Here is a 17,550-nt window from a genome sequence, read left to right as displayed (position 1 = left end):
CGAGTTAGTTCTGATTCATAGTGACCCTATGTAAAACAGAACAAAGCACTGCCCGTTCCTGTGCCATCCTCACAGTTGTTGTTATGCTTAACCTCATTGTTGAAGCCACTGTGTCAATCCTTCTCATTAAGGGTCTTCCTCTTTTTCTCTGACCCCGTACTCACATCATAGATAAGATTTACAACACAGGAAAATCACAGCAGATGACAAATGGTGGACAATTCACACAATACTAGGAATCATGGCCAGCCAAAGTGACAGATATTTTTGGGGGACACAATTCAATCCATGACAATTTTAGACATCTCATTTCACTTTATGTTGTAACAGCCCATATGGGTATCCAAGTGTGCCTCACATATGAGAAGCAATGAGGAAAGGAATTTCCAAAAACCCCTTTCTTATTTTGAATAGAGGGACAGTTCCAGATCTAATCTTAACAACATATTTCAATTACATTTTTCTTTATAAAGGAAGTTCTCCCCCCAAATTTTATATTGCTTTAAAATACGTATACACATCTTTATTTTATTTATTTATTTTATTGTACTTTAGATGAAGGCTTACAAAACAAACTAGTTTCTCATTAAACAGTTAGTACACATATTGTTTTATGACATTGGTTAACAACCCCATGACATGTCAACATTCTCCCTTCTCGACCTTGGGCTCCCTATTACCAGCTTTCCTGTCCTCTCCTGTCTTCTTTTGCTTGCCCCTGGGCTGGTGTGTCCCTATAGTCCAGTTCTCTTTTATGGGCCTGCCTAATCTTTGGCTGAAGGATGAACCTGGGGAGTGACTTCATTACTGAGCTAAAAGGGTGTCTGGGGGCCATGTTCTCAGGGTTTCTTCAGTCTCCGTCAGGCCAGTAAGTCACATCTATTTTTTTGATAAATCCCAAGAAATTGTTTCTTGCTGCCAGCCTGAGAGTGAATAGAAATAGTGTTCTCTGTGGTCTGGTTTCTCTGTCTTTGGCCACAAAGTATGATTTCTTTTGCTTCTCGTTTTCTCTCCAACTGTAGGAAGGAAAATGGCAGGGTATCAGGGCTGACCTTTCTGCTGGCACGCTCTTCCTGTAGTCACAAGGCAAGATGACCTTTAAGGCCCCTACCAGCCATGAGCTCACGTGAACCACACACTCCCGTAGCTACCGGAAATGAAATTGTGAAGGTCACGCCCCAGCAAAGTGGCATGGGAGTGGCTCCTACTCATGAATTAATTCACCTTTTATAATCTCAGAATTAAAGATATGAGTAATATAAAGACTGGACCTCTGAATCAGGATCAAAATGACAGTGGCTGTAAAAGCTTCTGTTACCGGGCTTGGCTTCCATGAACTCCTTCATGTGCATAGTGCCATAGGAAAACATTTAAGCATAAAAGTTTAAATTCCTGAGCTCTAATTTCAACAGAAGCTGTCAAACATGATATTCAGCTAGCTGTCTGCTCCAGAGGCAGGACAATTGGGGGGCATAGCTCAGCAGCATCCTTCAGTTCTTTGCAGTGCTTTGGAAATATCCTGGTAGCCTAGATCCTAGATTCTCCCATTTTTCTTTAACGGGGGGGGGGGGGGTGGGTTTCACATTTTTATTGGCTTTATATATGTGGTGAATTCTCACCTCCTATGCTGGGACCTGAGTTCGATTCCTGGCCAATGCACCTCATGTGCAGCCACCCACCACTCGTCTGTCAGTGGAGGCTTGTGTGTTGCTATGATGCTGAACAGGCTTCAGAGGAACTTCCAGACTAAGTTAGACCAGGAAGAAAGGCCTGGCAATTTACTTCCAAAAATCCAGCTAACGAAAACACTGAATGGATTACAAAAGAACAGTGTCCAACCTGCAAGTTTTGTTCCGCTGTGCGTGGGGTTGCCATGAGTTGGGAACCACTGGACAGTAGCTAACAACAAAAACGCGTGTGTGGTCATTATAGCTGGGAATTGGCCCTTGGTGTTAGAACGCTGAAGTTTAAATATAACTATGCTGTTAGTAGCTGGATTATACCGGGCAAGGTGTTTATTTACTCTTTGATTCAGTTTCCTTATCTGTAAGATGGGGACAATGGTAGAATCCTTTTCATAGATGTTATGGATTGAATTGTCTCCCCAAAAAATGTGTGTCAACTTGGCTAGGCCGTGATACCCGGTACTGTGTGGATGTCCTCCATTTTGTGATCTGATGACATTGTCCTATTTGTTATAAATCCTAACCTCTATGATGTTAATGAGGCAGGATTAGAGGCAGTTATGTTAGTGAAGTGGGACACAATCTACAGGACTAGGTTGTATCTTGAGTCAATCTCTTTTGAGATATAAAAGAGAGAAGTGAGCAGAGAGGAGAGGAACCTCATTACCACCAAGCAAGAAGAGCCAGGAACAGAGCATGTCCTTTGGACCTGGGATCCTTGTGCTGAGAAGCACCTAGACCAGGGGAAGATTGATGACAAGGACCTATGCCCAGAGCTGACAGAGAGAGAGCCTTCCCCTGGAGCTGGCACTGTGAATTCAGACTTCTAGCCTCTTACACTGTGAGAGAACAGATTTCTGTTTGTTAAAGCCATCCACTTGTATTTCTGTTATAGCAGCACTAGGTAACAAAGACATATGGGGCCATTAAGAGAATTCAATGAGTTGATATGTTTAAAACACTTAGCACAACACCTGGCACATTGTAAGTACTCTTTTCCTTTAAAATAAAATTTTATACACCACAATGAACGTATTTTAACTCTATGGGACTGGATGACAACTTTTGGAGGTGGGGCCAGTGAAAAAGTTTATGCTTTTTTTAATTTGAGCCATCATATTCCCTTCTATGCTTCAATTTCTTTGAATTGTTTATACCAGTGTTTTAGTTATGGCAGGTTCTACACATGCTTAAGACATAAAGTTTGCAATGTCCATTCTTACCTGTTTTCCCCAGTTCATGACTGTTTCACTGTTTCTGAAACAACAGGCCTTGAGACAGCTTGTGTCGCACCCCAGAAAGAACAGGCACTCAAATATCAGATGGAGATGAAAACTAACTAGTTTCTTGCCATTTGAAAAATTAACATTTGTCTTATAGGGTCGCTATGAGCTGGAATCAACTCAACGGCAACCGATATGCTTAGGAATGAATGAGTCCCTATGGTGGGAAATTTAAGAGGAAAATTCATTTATAAAGGAATTTATAGCAATAAAGTATGTTACTGACATTTATGCTGTTCTTTACACTATCCGTGGGTTATGTGTGGGAGAGAGAGGGACGGGGGAGGGACGGGGAAGGGGGGAGTGGGTGGAGAGAGAGAGAGAGAGTTGAAGCCACTTTCCTTCTGGAGAATAAACAACAACAAAAACCCAACCCCGTTTCTGTTGAGTCAATGCTGACTCATAGGGACCCTATAGGGCAGAGTAGAACTGCCCCACAGGGTTTCCAAGGAGTGGCTGGTGGATTCAAACTGCCAACCTTTTGGTTACAGCCAAATGCTTAACCACTGTGCCATTGAGGCTCCTTCTAGGGAATAGGAAACCAATAAACAGAAGTTAGTGTGTTGTTGGTGTATTAGAGACTACAGCTCAAACTTTAGCTAGAATGGTAGCTCTCCTGGCTTTGAAGGGAGAAGGATTTGCTTGTTTATTTTGGTTTTGCAGACAGTCATTTTTCTGCATTTCTGCGGTGCCTGTGGTGTGTCCCTGTGAGGGCTGTTTTCCTTTTCTTCTCTGGCTTTGCTTTGCCTTCCCTCCCCTCGCCCTTTGGTTTGTTTCCCTTTATGATTGCTCAGTACCTCCTCCTCTGGATTAACCCCAAATATCTGATGTCTCAGTGCTAGTGTGAGCCTGACAATAAATTACTCTTCTCTCCTCACACCCTTACCCTTTATGGATGGCAAAGGCTGCTCTGGAAGGGGTGGGTGGGTGGGTGGGGGGGGGGGGACTAATCAAGTTCTTTTTGTTCCGTAGCTAAAATGAACAGGCTCAGAAAAAATGGTCCAGGGGAAGAGAGTGAATTTTTTTTTTTTTTTTTTTAATGTTATAAGAAAAGCTTTGTGGTAGACTTTGATTTCAACTTGCAGTATTGAAAGAATGCAGGGAAAGCTGACTGGGATTGGCCTTTACGCTCATGGCCAACGTGGCATCATACATTGTAATATCAGGTTGATTTCTCCTTTTATTTTTAGCCCTTATGCGTTCAGTTCTTTCATTCATTGGCACACTTAGGAGAAATACTTTAGTTGCAGACTGTCATGGATTGAATTGAGTCCCCCCAAAATATGTGTTGGAGCCCTAACTCCTGTATCTGTAGATGTAATCCTACTTGGGAATAGGGTTTTCTGTGTCAGTAAGGCCATTTTTTTTTTTTTAAGGCCATATTAGTGTAGGAGGTGTCTTAAACTTATCACTTTTGAGATATAAACAGAGCAGATTAGTCACAGAAGGAAGCGAACATGAATGGGGGAGAGAGAGTTGCCACGTAGAGATTGCCAAGGAACGGCAGAAGATGCTGGAGAAGCTGAGACAAGGATTTCCCTCAGAGTGGACAGACAGAGCCTTATCCTAGAGACTGTACCCTGGTTTCTGACTTCTAGCTTCCAAAACTGTGAGGAAGTAAATTTCTGTTTGTTAAAGCCACCCACTTGTGGCAATTTTGTTATTGCGGCATTAACAAATTAAGACACATACTTTCAAGGATTGGTAACAAATTGTTTCTTGGAAGCTCTGATCTAGCCAATAATAAGAGGCTTACAATTGGCTTTTTTTTTTTTTTTTTTAGGTATAGGTTTCTCTCTCTTAATTTATCAGTCTCCTCATCCAAAGACGGAGCCCTGATGGTGCACTGGTTAAGAGTTACAGCTACTAACCAAAAGGTCAGCAGTTCAAATCCACCAGCTGCTCCTTGGAAACCCTATGAGACAGTTTTACCATGAGTCAGAATCCACTCAATGGCAATGTGTTTTATCCAAAGACACTTGAAGTGCTCTGTGACACTGTCTAGTAAATCTTCAAATTATGTGAAGAAGACAAGAAGGATGTAGATAATATTATTGTCATCTTATAAAGAAAATCTTTCATTTTATGTATAGACCTGCTATAACTTGAAGGCAAGCTATGAAGTCTTTTTTTTTTTTTTAAGGCTTTTTTCGGTAATATGTAGAATATCAAGAGAAGAGGTTACCGAGAAATAATAGAATTACTATCATTATTGTTTTCCTGGCTTGGTCCAATTACTGCCACAATTCTGTGAAGGCAGTGCCTGAATGGAATTTTCTTTTCGAAAAAGAAAGATTAAGCATTCGCATCCTTAACATTTTCTCTAAGTCTAGAATGTTCAGCATGTTTTAGGCTGAGAGTTAGGGAACTTATTCAGAAAGGGGGACAGAGGAATCTTATCCTTGGGTTTCCTACCACTAAGACTTTGGAAAGCCCTTTAACCTATTTGGAGAAGTTTTTCTTCTTCACGGGATAATTTATGACCCTCTAAGAGGAGACACTAGGCTTGAGTCATCCCCCGTTAGTTATGTAAAACAAGTACAGGGAGATTCTGGGAGTAGTTATGTGTTGTGTGTGCCGTATTTGTACGAGGACATTGGATTCCAAAACTGAGGGTCTGGACAACCTTTACTCTCATTTTATCAGTTTCCTAGGTTGATTTGGAATCCTTTGGCCAAATTTCATGTATCCATCCTTGGAATTTTTAAAAAGTGGATCAGAAACGTTGAGAGTTGATCACCATATTGGCTTCCAGAATAGTGATTGTATTGAATTGTGCCTGAGAGTGAAGGAGGGGATTGATTTTCACCTCCTGGGTCTGTGCCAACCTTTTTGGGATGATGGAAATGTAGACACTGCAATAAAACTTAAAAGTGTGATCACCTACTCTTATCCCCACCCATGACCCAGCAGCCACTCCTTGCCCAGCTAATTTCCTGCACTGTCTGTGATTAAACTGGCCCCTGTATGGTCGCTGCCTGCAACCCTCTTCCCTTCCTCTGGCTGCAGAACTTGGACTCCACTGACTCAGTCCTCCTGACTCCTTTTAATGTCATGTTTTCTTTCTGTCTTGTTTGCCTCACTTCTTCCCCTATTTCATCTTGCCTCCATGCCTGGGGCTGGTGCTAACATCTTTGCCCTCTTAGATCCTATATTCATCTCTGCTTGCATGAATGCATGCCCTAGAATCCCTTGTTTTCCTATGCTGTTTTCAGCTGCCAGAGCCTGTCCCTGATTCATGACAACCCCATGCACAATAGAATGAAATGCTGCCTGCTCCTGCGCCATCCCCATGGTGGGTTGTGGATTGGACCATTGCAATCCATAGGGTTGATTTTTGGAAATAGATAACCAGGCCTTTCTTGCTAGTTTGTTTTAGTCTGGAAGCTCTTCTGAAACCTGTCTAGCACCATAGGAACACACAAGTCTCCACTGGCAGAAGGATGGTGGCTAATGAGGTGCATTGACTGGGAATGGAACCCGAGTCTCCCGCATGGAAGGTGAGAATCCTACCACTGAACCACCATTGCCATTAGGGTAGGGATGAGATACAAAGAAGGAAAGAAAAACAAAAAAACAAAGTGTCAACTTTGCAGCTTTGAACTCTTAAATAGCCTTTTGTGGATCTGTAGAAGAATCTGCAGTCATTGAAGCTATTAATTACAGCAGCAAGGTATTTGAAAGAAGAAAAGTTACTTTGGATTGTAAAAGTTTAAATATCCAGCTTAGAGCTTTCAGGACTTGGCATGTACTACTGGGATGGAAGGTGATGATACAATTGTTCTTTATCTCCCGTGAAGGAGGAAATTCCAGCTATATGATTGAAGAGCCTTGACTAGAGCTTAGATCCTTATGAATACCTGAGAAGGAGCCCCTCACCTGCCACTTCTGAAGTCAAACTCTTATAGGGTTTTCCTTATTCACTATTCAGCTTTCGCATGCATATGAGGTGATTGAAAATACCATGGCTTAGACCAAATGTACATTAGTCCTCAAAGTGATTAAGTGGATTTGGGGGAGGTTTATAAAGAGCCTGGGTATCAGTGATAGTGGGTGTCGCAAGTCTATGACCATCCTCTGTCCTTTGGCCTCTACTGGGGTGTAACATCCTCCTAGATCATGAACATAGCTCTCTGTGTCTGCTGTATCCTCTGGTATGCCTGTGGTCTTATTGTGGTCTCCATGTCTGGTCCACATGATTCATGTCTTTTCTACCCCAACTTCAACTCTTTAGTCTTTTCAGTCCTTCCAAAAGGCTGTTGGTTGGGAAGGGCCAGGGATCTTTGAACATTTTCCTTGGAGTTCTCTGGAGTGAGCAGAGCTCTACGAAGCTGTTTGTTGACTCATTGCCTAGATACTGTGATCCTGCCATTCAATAGACAACTGGTGCAATATTCTTCTAGAAGTCTTTCCATCTCCTGAGCTACAACCTTTGACAACGGTATTTCCCTCTTCATGATTCCTCCTGAACTTTCTGGGGTTTCTATATTTCTGTCTCCCAAATTGGGACTTGGCTCAGGAATGGGCCTCTTCTCAGGGACTCAGGTAGCATCTAAGCATTAATGACTTCTGTCATGGATTGAATCGTGTCCCCCCAAAATATCCATCAACTTGGCTAGGTCATGATTCCCTTGTATGATTGTCTTTCATTTTATCTTCTAATGTGATTTCCCTATATGTTGTAAATCCTATCACTATGATGTAATAAGATGGATTAGTGGCAGTTATGTTGATGAGGTCTACAAGATTAGGTAGTGTCTTAAGCCAACCTCTTTTGAGATATAAAAGAGAGAAGCAAGCAGAGAGACATGGGAACCTCGTATCACCAAGAAGGCAGCACCAGGAGCAAAGCATATCCTTTGGACCTGAGGGTCCTTCGGTGAGATGCTCCCAGACCAAGGAAAGACTGATGACAAGGACCTTCCTCCAGAGCCGACAGAGAGAGAAAGCCTTCCCCTGGAGCTGGCGCCCTGAATTTGGACTCGTAGCCTACTAGACAGTGAGAGAATAAATTTCTCAATGTTAAAGCCATCCATTTGTGGTATTTCTGTTATAGCACCACTAGATGACCAAGACAACTTCCCTCCAATTCTCTCTTTCTTTCCTATTGGTCAACAACTGGTCTGGGGCAGGAAAACATCATCATTTCATCTCCTGGGTTTTGGCTCTCCAACTTTTGTCTTCTGGGTTTCAGCTCTCGTTAATTAAAGATAAACTTCCTGGATCAAAAATAAAACAGCTAGCTTATTCAATGAAACACTTGGACCTTGCAATTGAAAGCCATGCTTTTCAAGATGGTTGTCATTGCTTACAAATTTGTAAAGTTTAAAACTTGAAAGGTAAAGTTTGACTCATCTCTGGCTTGGGAGCAGTGCGTTTGGAGAACCCTGAAGCTTGATGGCAGGAGGAAGTGTAGGGGTAAAAGCAATGGGAAATAAAAACAAGCCATCCTGTTCCTTCATATTCCTTTGTCTCTCTTTAGCTGAGATACTTAAATTCTGCTCACTTCCCTGCACGCCAGCCGCATTTAGGTCTCCTTTTTCTGAATTGTGACTGTGTGTGTAACCAGCTCCATAGCTTCCAGTGGTTTCCTAGGCACATGCCTTGTTTCCTTACTTAGTGTGTAGACTCATCAAGGTCAAGAACAATTTCACTTCCGTAACCTTCACTGTGGTGATAATGGTTTGCTTGTGACTGGCTTTATGGGGATCCTCTCAATCCTTGGTGGTACAATGGATGAATGGTTGGGCTGTTTTCTCTATACCCAGCAGAACTTTTTACCCTTATTGCAATAAGAATTTAATGTGCTCAAGATAGCCACCATATTAAAAATAGGTATGTAAGTCTAAGGTTTATTTTGCACTGATTCTGTATTTCTATTTCATGCCTACTTTCTGCTTTGTTGTTGTTGTTAGTTGCTGTTGAGTCGATTCAGACTCTTGGCAACCCCTTTTAGGGTACAACTGTGCTCCGTAGGGTTTTCAAGGCTGTGACTTTTTGGAAGCAGTTTGCCATGTTTTTATTCCAAGATATCTCTGGTTGGTTTGAACCACCAACATTTTGGCTAGTAGTAGAGTGCTTAATGGTTTGTGCCACCCAGGGACTCCCTTACTTTCTACTAGACTTAAAAAAATCATGGTTGGAAGAAACTTCTAATGCAACTTCCTCATTCCACAGATGAGCAAGCTGAGGATAAGGGTGATAAAGTGACTTGCCCAAAGGCACATGGCCATTTAGTGGCAGCATGGGGACCTGAATTCTTGGCTTGTGACTCCTAAGTCACCTTTCCACTGGGCCACAAACACGTTCCACTCTTTGTTTGGTTTATCAGTGTCAACTTGGACATTGCAACATTATTTCTAAATGGGTGTTAATTGCTTCCTGACTGCTTTGAAAATTAGTGAACGTTTGAGTTTCCAGGCAAAGGAAAGCCTCTTTGCACAAGTACAAATACAATCTCATTAAGAAACTTCTCTGAATCTTTTGCTAACTAAGTAGATCAGGCTACAGAGGAGATGAAACCCCAGACACTCGGAAGCACCTGCAGAATGTGCCAAAGGCCTTTGAGAAAAGATAAATGCCAAGCGAAGGCAGGTTACCTGTGGGCAGTAGTTTCGTAGTTTCTGTGGTTGGTAAAGACTAAGTGATGGGGAATGTGCTTTTTTGTAGCTCAAAAACCTGACGATTTGAAGTTTGAATGCTCCATTCAATTGAAAAACTTGGCAGAAAGACAATCCTGGTAAAGCTAACTTAATCTTGTATAAGTGCTTGGGAGAACTACAGTCCCTTCATTAGGTCTTTCAGGTCTTATTCGTTATTTTTGTGTGTATCTTCATGTATACATTGTAACATGGATACACGCTGTTGTGCAGCTTGGCCAGTTACCTGTGTTTGGTCCAACAATTCCCAAGTTCAGATTTTGCAGGCCGTGAAGCCACACAGCCCTTTTGTGATGCTGGTTTTCTGTCGCAAGGATGCCCTTGTCTTTGCAAACAGCCTTTCTTTGAACGTTTAAGGAAGAATCTCATTTTGCATGATACCAGTCCTTTCGAAGAGGATTTCGAAAGCAAAAATGATTTTACTATGCTTGTGCATTCGGACATAAAATTCTGTAATGGTGAGAAGCATGATGAGATGGTCCTTAAAGGCTAGTTAACACTGCAGCATCGAGCAAGCATTTTTCATGATCTCTAAGAGTTAATTAATACTGCCATTTGGCACAGTTAGATGTGCAGAACAGAGGACAATAAGTAAGAATGCTTTGCTTCCCTTTTGCTTTTTGGGTCTCTTCAGGCTACTTTTTAAATTGCTTACTAGGAAAGAGACCTTACAGTGGCAGGGTCATGTGCTTGGAAACTAATTGGGATTCATTGCATCACTGCTTTGCCACAGATGGCTCATAGAGAATATAACGTAATGCTAGTCAAATTCAGCAAGGTTATTTGGAAATAATTTTCCTTGGCTAAGTTTATAATCGTATGACCTGGTTTATTTTCCTCAGGGCACAATCCCTATCCATGATGTATTCCTCAGGTAGTTTCAATTTTGCCGGAAAAACTGTAAAATAATTCATTACTTTCGTCTAAAACAAAGTAAAGTCTAAAGCTTTATTTCTTCGTTTATTGAATTAGGTTGGAGGAGACTTGCTGGGAAGCAAATCAGACAACAATATGTGATTCCTAGTTGAGGGTGTGCTTATTCCTTCTTATAATAAGCCCCTGAGTTCTTCCTAACCTTAGATAACATTTCTCATGGTGTAATCCACAGATAACTTGCTGGGTTTCACAAACACCCATGGTTACCATGTGATTTGAAGTCCAACTGCTATATTCAAGATAATTTTAATGAAAACTCATGTTTACCAGCTACTTTTAAATAAAACCAGTATATTTAGGACAATTATGAAAAGCTATTTTAAAAAACCTCTTATATTGAAGATAGTGTTAATAAAAACTCACCAATATCACCTAATTTTGGGGAAAATGACTATATCAAAGCTAATTTTTATGAAAACTAGAGTTATAACACATTTTAAGGATTCCTTTTCAGACTTTATTAAAAATGCAGATTTCTAAACTATCTACTGAGTAGGGAAGTCTGGAGATAGATTTTGATGTGCACCTAAGTCTAAGAACTAATGGGTTAAAAATAGAGAGCTTAAAAGTTTTTCCAGTCTTACTCAAGCCTTTTTAAATAAATCTCATTTAAAATTCAGTGACCCCTGGGTGGAGAGTGGGGATCACTGTGATCTTAGCAGTCATTTACATGATAGTAAGAACGGGTTGTCTAAGACCATGTATAAAAGAAGAGAGAGTATAAAGAACCTAGGTGTCTGGATTTAATGGAAATTCCTCAAGGGAGGAAATGGGCACAGAGAGAGTAGTAAGCTACCTCCTTGATGATTTTTATATTTTACAACTAAATATGAAGATTATGCACAGAATGTCATGAAATTTCTGTCTCAAAGGTATGCACAGTTTCTTCTTGAATTCTCCCTGGAAAAGGGTGCTAAAAATGTATTATATATGTTGCTTGGGATTAGTGGTCCTACCTTTAAGAATTAATCAGTCAATAAACAGCAAAGATTTATTGAGTGCCAATTATATGCACAACATTATGGTCTAAGTCAGTGGTTTTCAACCTTATTGCACATTAAAATCCACTGGGGATCCCCAAAACACTACTGCTGTCCTGACCCCACTCCAGGCTAATTAAGTTTGAATTTGTAAAGGTAGAGTCTAGAAATTCTGCTTTTAATTCTCATATACTGCCAGCTTGGGCCCAATGACCTTGGCATTGATTTTTAACACTTGCATATGGAAAATTGGTTTTAAAGTTTGAGCCCCTGAATAGGAAAAACTTTTTCCAAACCAGGCTTTGTTTTAAGATGCCTGATAAGTTTTTCTTACTGCCCACATCACCCGGGGAGGAACACATTTAATTTACCTAGAAGGAACCAACATTTGTTAACCAGTATTTATCAACAGGGCTTTTTATAAATGATCATATTATACATGCCATTATTTAATTTCATCTCATTCTGACACCAATGGTGTAAAGTCAGTAATGTTATCTTCGTTTTGTAAATGAGGAAATTGAGGCTTAGAGAAGTTAAAAATTTACCCCAAGTAATAGTGATAATAAATACCGTTGTTTATTGAATGAATGCCTTCTACGTGCCAGGCAGAGTATGTTTTGCACACTACTATTGGATAAAACACACAATCTTATAACAGTCTTCCCTGGACAATGATCTGTGGAACTCTGCTCTGCCAAGATGCTTTGGGGGAAAAAGATTCTGTGATCTAATAGGTTTGGGGAATTTTGGATGTTTTTCCATCTTGTTGGAAATTCTCAGTGTGTGAGAACCTGTCAAACACACCGAGCTGCTGCTCCAGGGCTTGTTTAACTATGGAAATCTTATTTGATAACGCTTGCCAATGGAAACCATTTTGAAAAACACTCACTCAAAACAAACTTACAGTCTAGAAATTTTGCCTCAGTATTAACATGTTAAGAAACCGAGACTCTGAGAAATTCAGTAACTTGCCTACAGTCATTCAGCATGTGGCTATACTAGAATTTAAACCCAATTTTGGCTGATTTAGAAAATTCTTATTCTAAAGTCTATGACTCCAGGTCACTGAATCTTTCATATCCTTTTGTTTGTTAACAAAACTGAAATAAACTTGCTGAAAGGATTTAATGCAGTGCTGTACGGGAAAACATTTTGAAACCCGTAAAAATAACAGAATGAGGTAGTATACTGTTTAAAGTAGTACACAAATGTTATTTTTTGGAACGGATTATTTCTTTCTCCAAATCTCTGAATTACACTTTTGAAGGATGGTCTCTGTAGAAAGGCAAGTTTTGTGTTACTGTTAATACAAAATCGTCTATACATCATCAATCACTCTTGAAATCTTAGGTAGCATTTTTGGTGTATTAAATGGCCCATGGGAAAATAAACTCATGCAATTTGTAACTTCTGTGTATTGAATCAATGAAATACAAACCTAAGAATAATGTAATATTTACCCAACGTGATTCACTGACTAGGAAAATGTGAACGCTGATCTAGAGCAAATGGTATGTTGCTTTTACTTCAATAGCAGTAAATAAATGTTAGTGTCACTTATAGATATTTTCTTAACAGTGCATTTATTTAAAGCAGAAAGCAAGGCTGAGAAACCACTGGGGCAAGAATCAACTTTCCTGAACCTGCTTTACTGGGGAAACATAGAGTTGATTGGGGAGGCCTGTGATTCACAAGTTAGAACCTGTTTAAAGCTAAGGAAAGAGAAGACAAAATGCTACAGGATTGCACAGATGGCTTATCTCTACTTCTGAGGAATGCCTTTTGGGGGATCATTTCATGTGTCAAAGGGTAATCCCATTAAGGAGAACAAAGACCGACTGATCCCATATTGAAGAAAGATGAAAGGCATCTTCAGTTCCCCCACTCACTGGGCAGAGGAAACAGGGACCAGCAGACGTCCTCCATCACTACAAATTAAGTATACTGTGGGCTCTCCATGTCACCAGGCTGAGTTAGAATGGGGATTACGTACAGCACTTTGAATGCAGGTGGAAAATAAATCCACAGAGGTCTATAACTAATGTGTATGGAAATCCTTCTCTCTGTTTCCTCCTTTGTCCTTTGCCCATGGTACACTTGGAAGGAATTAATAATGGCGGAGGAGCCAGAGAAATGAGCGTCAAGGTGGCAATGCACAGGAAAGACTCCTCCACAACCAGCCTTCTGTCCTGGGTGAGTGGGAAGGAAAATGAAATAACATCTCATGAAAGATGTTCTTCAATGTAACAAATGAGGGCGCATGAGACAATGCAGTGAATTAGTTCTCAGCTCAGGGCTTTGCTTCAAGCTTAAAGGAAATAATATATAGCTTGAAAAAGAAAAATCACAGTTCCTTAGAGACTCTGAGCATATTATCTAGCTGAACTTAGAGAAGACTGCTAAGCTCTACAAGTAAAAGTAATTTGAGAGCCTGATGTTAATGAATTTCCACCCAGGGACCACTCTTGACTGTGTTGTGCCTTTGGTGAGTAATGTCCGACTTAGCGAAGGCTTTTCTGTGACAGCAAAGGTTTCAAGTGTAGTTTTCTTTCTCTGGGTCATGTTTTTTTTTTCTTTTTGAATTTTTAAAATCAAAGACAACTTTGAGTCTTTGTCTAAATAATACATTTTAAATAGTGGAATCAATGTGAATGTAAAAGTTGCATTGTTACAAAGTTATATGCTTATTGGAAAGACATGGCTGGCGGTAGTTTGAAAATGTATGAGACAGGGAGAAAGAAAGAGGAGGGGAACAAAAAAAAAAAAAAAAGGATTCACAGAGACGAAAAGAACTCCACAAAATTAGCATTTTGTTGTCGTGCTTTGCACTGGTTAGAGTCTGGATCTCCTTTTTCAGGAGGAAGGAGTTGCTAATTTTTTAATGCAGGAAGATAGAACTAAGGTCACTCTTGGGGCTGATGGTTCTCTTCACCGAGTAGCAGTAAATACATGTGTGCAGGAGCCTATATGCTCCTCGTATGGCCCCCTTTGGACAAATGCACATGTTTGCAGTGTATTGGATTCAACGTCTAGAGTACGTGAGTCTACATTCTAAAGGTGTTGGAAATTATGGTCATTTATGCTTAGTAGGTACAGATATCATCAATAACACCCAACAGCAGGAAGAAGTTCCACCAGGCACACCGTTTTTTGTTTCTGTTTTTTAAACTGATCACACAGTATGAACTGAGGACTGTGTTCGAATCCCTCTCTCCTCTCGAAATAATTTGCCACATTCTAAATCCGTAGATAAAGTGGTTCCAGAGGTGGAGCTGGTTGGTTGGGTTTGCTTACACTGTAGTCCATAAAAGAAACAAAAAGCCTTGCATGCAAAAGAAATGAGAAAAAAAAAAAATACAGACAAATGAATAAATCAGGAGTAAAAATGAATGTTTAAATGAAAATTCAAATCAAATGAAGCTGGCAATTATGAGAAGCACATTAAAGCGTAACATATACAAGCATTTATTTTTTCAAATTAGTTGCATACAACAAGACATCTCAAGGGAAAATTGAAAGTTAAAACAAAGCAGATCAGCCCATTCTCTCTTCTGATTGAATAGGGTTTCTCTCACAGGGTCTAGGAAAGGGACACTCAGCGTTCTCACAGCTTCCTTGTCATTCTAGGGAAGATTTTTTTATGATGGGAAACCAGTTTTGGGTGTTTGAGGAACGTATCCACTCAAAGGAAGCGAGACTCGTGTCAGATTATTGTTAGTCACAAGTGGCTACATAATTTGCCAGTTCAGTGCAAAAGGAAAATATGGTGCCGCTTGTTCAAAAATGTTAAGAATTTCAAGACAGCGATAGTAAGGCATTAAACTAAATATGGGACCCTGTAAGTCAGCCCAGGTTGCATGCCCATGAAGCCGGCGCTGTTACTAACAGTTTATGGTCTCGATATTCTAACACTATCTTTAAATTGCAAGGGTGGTCTAATGCATTCCAATGGCTGTGAGCTTTGCGCTGTGTTTATCACAGTATGCTTAGGAAGAATGATCTCACACCAGAAGCATCTTTTTCAAATGCATTTAAGCTCCTGATGTAATTTTCTTCAAAAATAGAAAGCCATAGTCAACAATACAGTAGCTGATTGTTGAAGCCATTTTATAGTCTTAAAGACAATTTTGAAAAATAAAGTATGTAAATATACTTTATCGTCTTTTTGTATCATTTATCATATTCCTGGCCAAAAATAAAATAAAATAAAAAACAAGCTACAGGTGATTTGTCCTCTTACAAACCATATTTTGAATGAGATAAACGTGCCAGTTCAAAATATGACTTTAATGTCTTTATCTAATTGATTTTGCATAAGTATATGTGCTTGACAGCTACACTTCAGAGATGGCATCATTTCTCTCAAACGTTCTTTTTACATCTTTTCCAATTTTGCGTTTATTTCTTCCTTGGTCTATCTAGGGTTTCCATCTGTAGAGCAAATAACTGTTCAAGAAATTAACTGAGCTTGGGGTTTCTGCCCAATCATTCCAAGTAGCGCTAATTGGATTGAGTGTATAAGGTGCTTCCTTCTTCTCATCAATAAATGATGGGTCTGCAGTACCAGCAGCACCTGGCAGGGATTCAACTGCTCTTTGCTTCTAACTCAGAAATGGCTCTCTGGGCACCTAATTCAATCAACTGTTAAGAAATATGGGCAAATATCCCTAGAAACCGCAAACTTAAGACAGATAACACCAACACCAACTATCCAGTCCTAGAAGGGGATGACTCACCTGTTCGATGTCATTGTTCTTCCTTGATTTGTATATAAATTCTCCAATGGCTACAAAGACAGAAAGGACCAGTCCAGCGGCCAGGACAATGAAGATGCCCCCAATGTTTTCCACGCCCAGAGCACTGGCCTCTTTGCTGTCTTCCTCGGGACAGCCATTGCCTCGCCACCACTTTTCTTTCATCATATGCAGTTTCCCCTCTTCTTGTAGCTGAAGGATAGCGATGGTAATCTTATCCCGGTAAGGAGAGCCTGTGGGGAAGGCCATTGGATATCAGTCACCCAAGGACTGGAGAAAGCATCAAGAAGTACTTTAAAAAAAAAAAATTAAATATATCATACATTCTGAAGGGTATATAAATCATAGATGAACTGTTCAAAGCATTAGAAAGCAAAAAAATTCATAAGACCACTTTATGCTCTTTGTGGATATGGAACGACCTTAGAGCACTTGAACCCTATTTTCTCTCTACTGACGTATATGCTATGACTGTTGTATATTTTATCATATTTTTAACCCACAAAACATCTGTCTTGTTTTAATTGCCAATAGCCGTAGGTTTACCCATATTAAGCATTCTCTTTGTTCTTCATTCCTTCCTGTTTCTTAGACCTTCCATCGGGAACCACTTCTGGAAGTATTAAATAGTCTTGGAGGTGACTAAAACCAAAAACCAGCTGCCATCATGTCGACTCCTACTCCAGGCAACCTCATGTGTGTCAGAGAAGAACGGTGCTCCATAGGGTCTCAGTGGCAGATTTTTTGGAAGTAGATCACCAGCCCTTTCTTTCAAGGTGTCTTTTGGTTAGCAGCTGAGCACATCAACTGTTTGCACCACACAGGGACTCCGTGATTGTTGTGAAAGCCTCAACCCACAAATTGTCTAGCAAAGGACAGCAAAGTTCAATACTATCTTCTGAAGTCTCTAAATAATTGGAAAAGGGGCAGTTGACATTTTGAGATTAGCTCTGGCCCAGACTGTCTATTCCTTTATATAAAGAAAAGCCAAACTAGGTATTCTGCCTCATACCTTTGCCTGCTGGTGCATTCTTCCTTTGTTAGGGTGTTTCATTGTTTAGGTTCTACCTTTTCTAAGGTGTTGGTTGTTTCATGTTGTGATGGAGCTGGGCTGAAGGATCACCAGTGCTGGTTTGTCTTCTTCCTAGGTGAAGAGCTAAGCATTTCCCAGACGCCCTTACAGTTCAGAGTGGTCATGTGACTGATCTCTAGCCAATCAAATGGGAGCACTTCCAGTGTTGGCACATGAC

At 40.3% G+C, this 17,550-nt stretch overlaps 1 protein-coding gene across 9 annotated transcripts in view; it reads right to left on the bottom strand.

The window, feature by feature from the left end:
• Window positions 1-17,550, bottom strand: part of GRIK1 (glutamate ionotropic receptor kainate type subunit 1) — a 473,079-nt gene that overhangs the window by 2,864 nt on the left and 452,665 nt on the right. For 6 of the 9 annotated variants that reach the window (XM_049858058.1, XM_049858060.1, XM_049858059.1 and 3 more), the window contains one exon: window positions 16,283-16,533. In XM_049858058.1, coding sequence (XP_049714015.1) covers window positions 16,283-16,533 — 251 coding nt within the window. Of the gene's footprint in view, window positions 1-14,681; window positions 14,869-16,282; window positions 16,534-17,550 lie in introns of those variants that run through there. The other 3 variants (XM_049858061.1, XM_049858063.1, XM_049858064.1) reach the window with 2 other exon arrangements.

Source organism: Elephas maximus, chromosome 18 (genome assembly GCF_024166365.1).
Source record: "Elephas maximus indicus isolate mEleMax1 chromosome 18, mEleMax1 primary haplotype, whole genome shotgun sequence".
Taxonomy (NCBI): Eukaryota; Metazoa; Chordata; class Mammalia; order Proboscidea; family Elephantidae; genus Elephas; species Elephas maximus.
The sequence above is the reverse complement of the archived record's forward strand: the minus strand, read 5'-3'. Positions and strand labels throughout refer to the sequence as shown.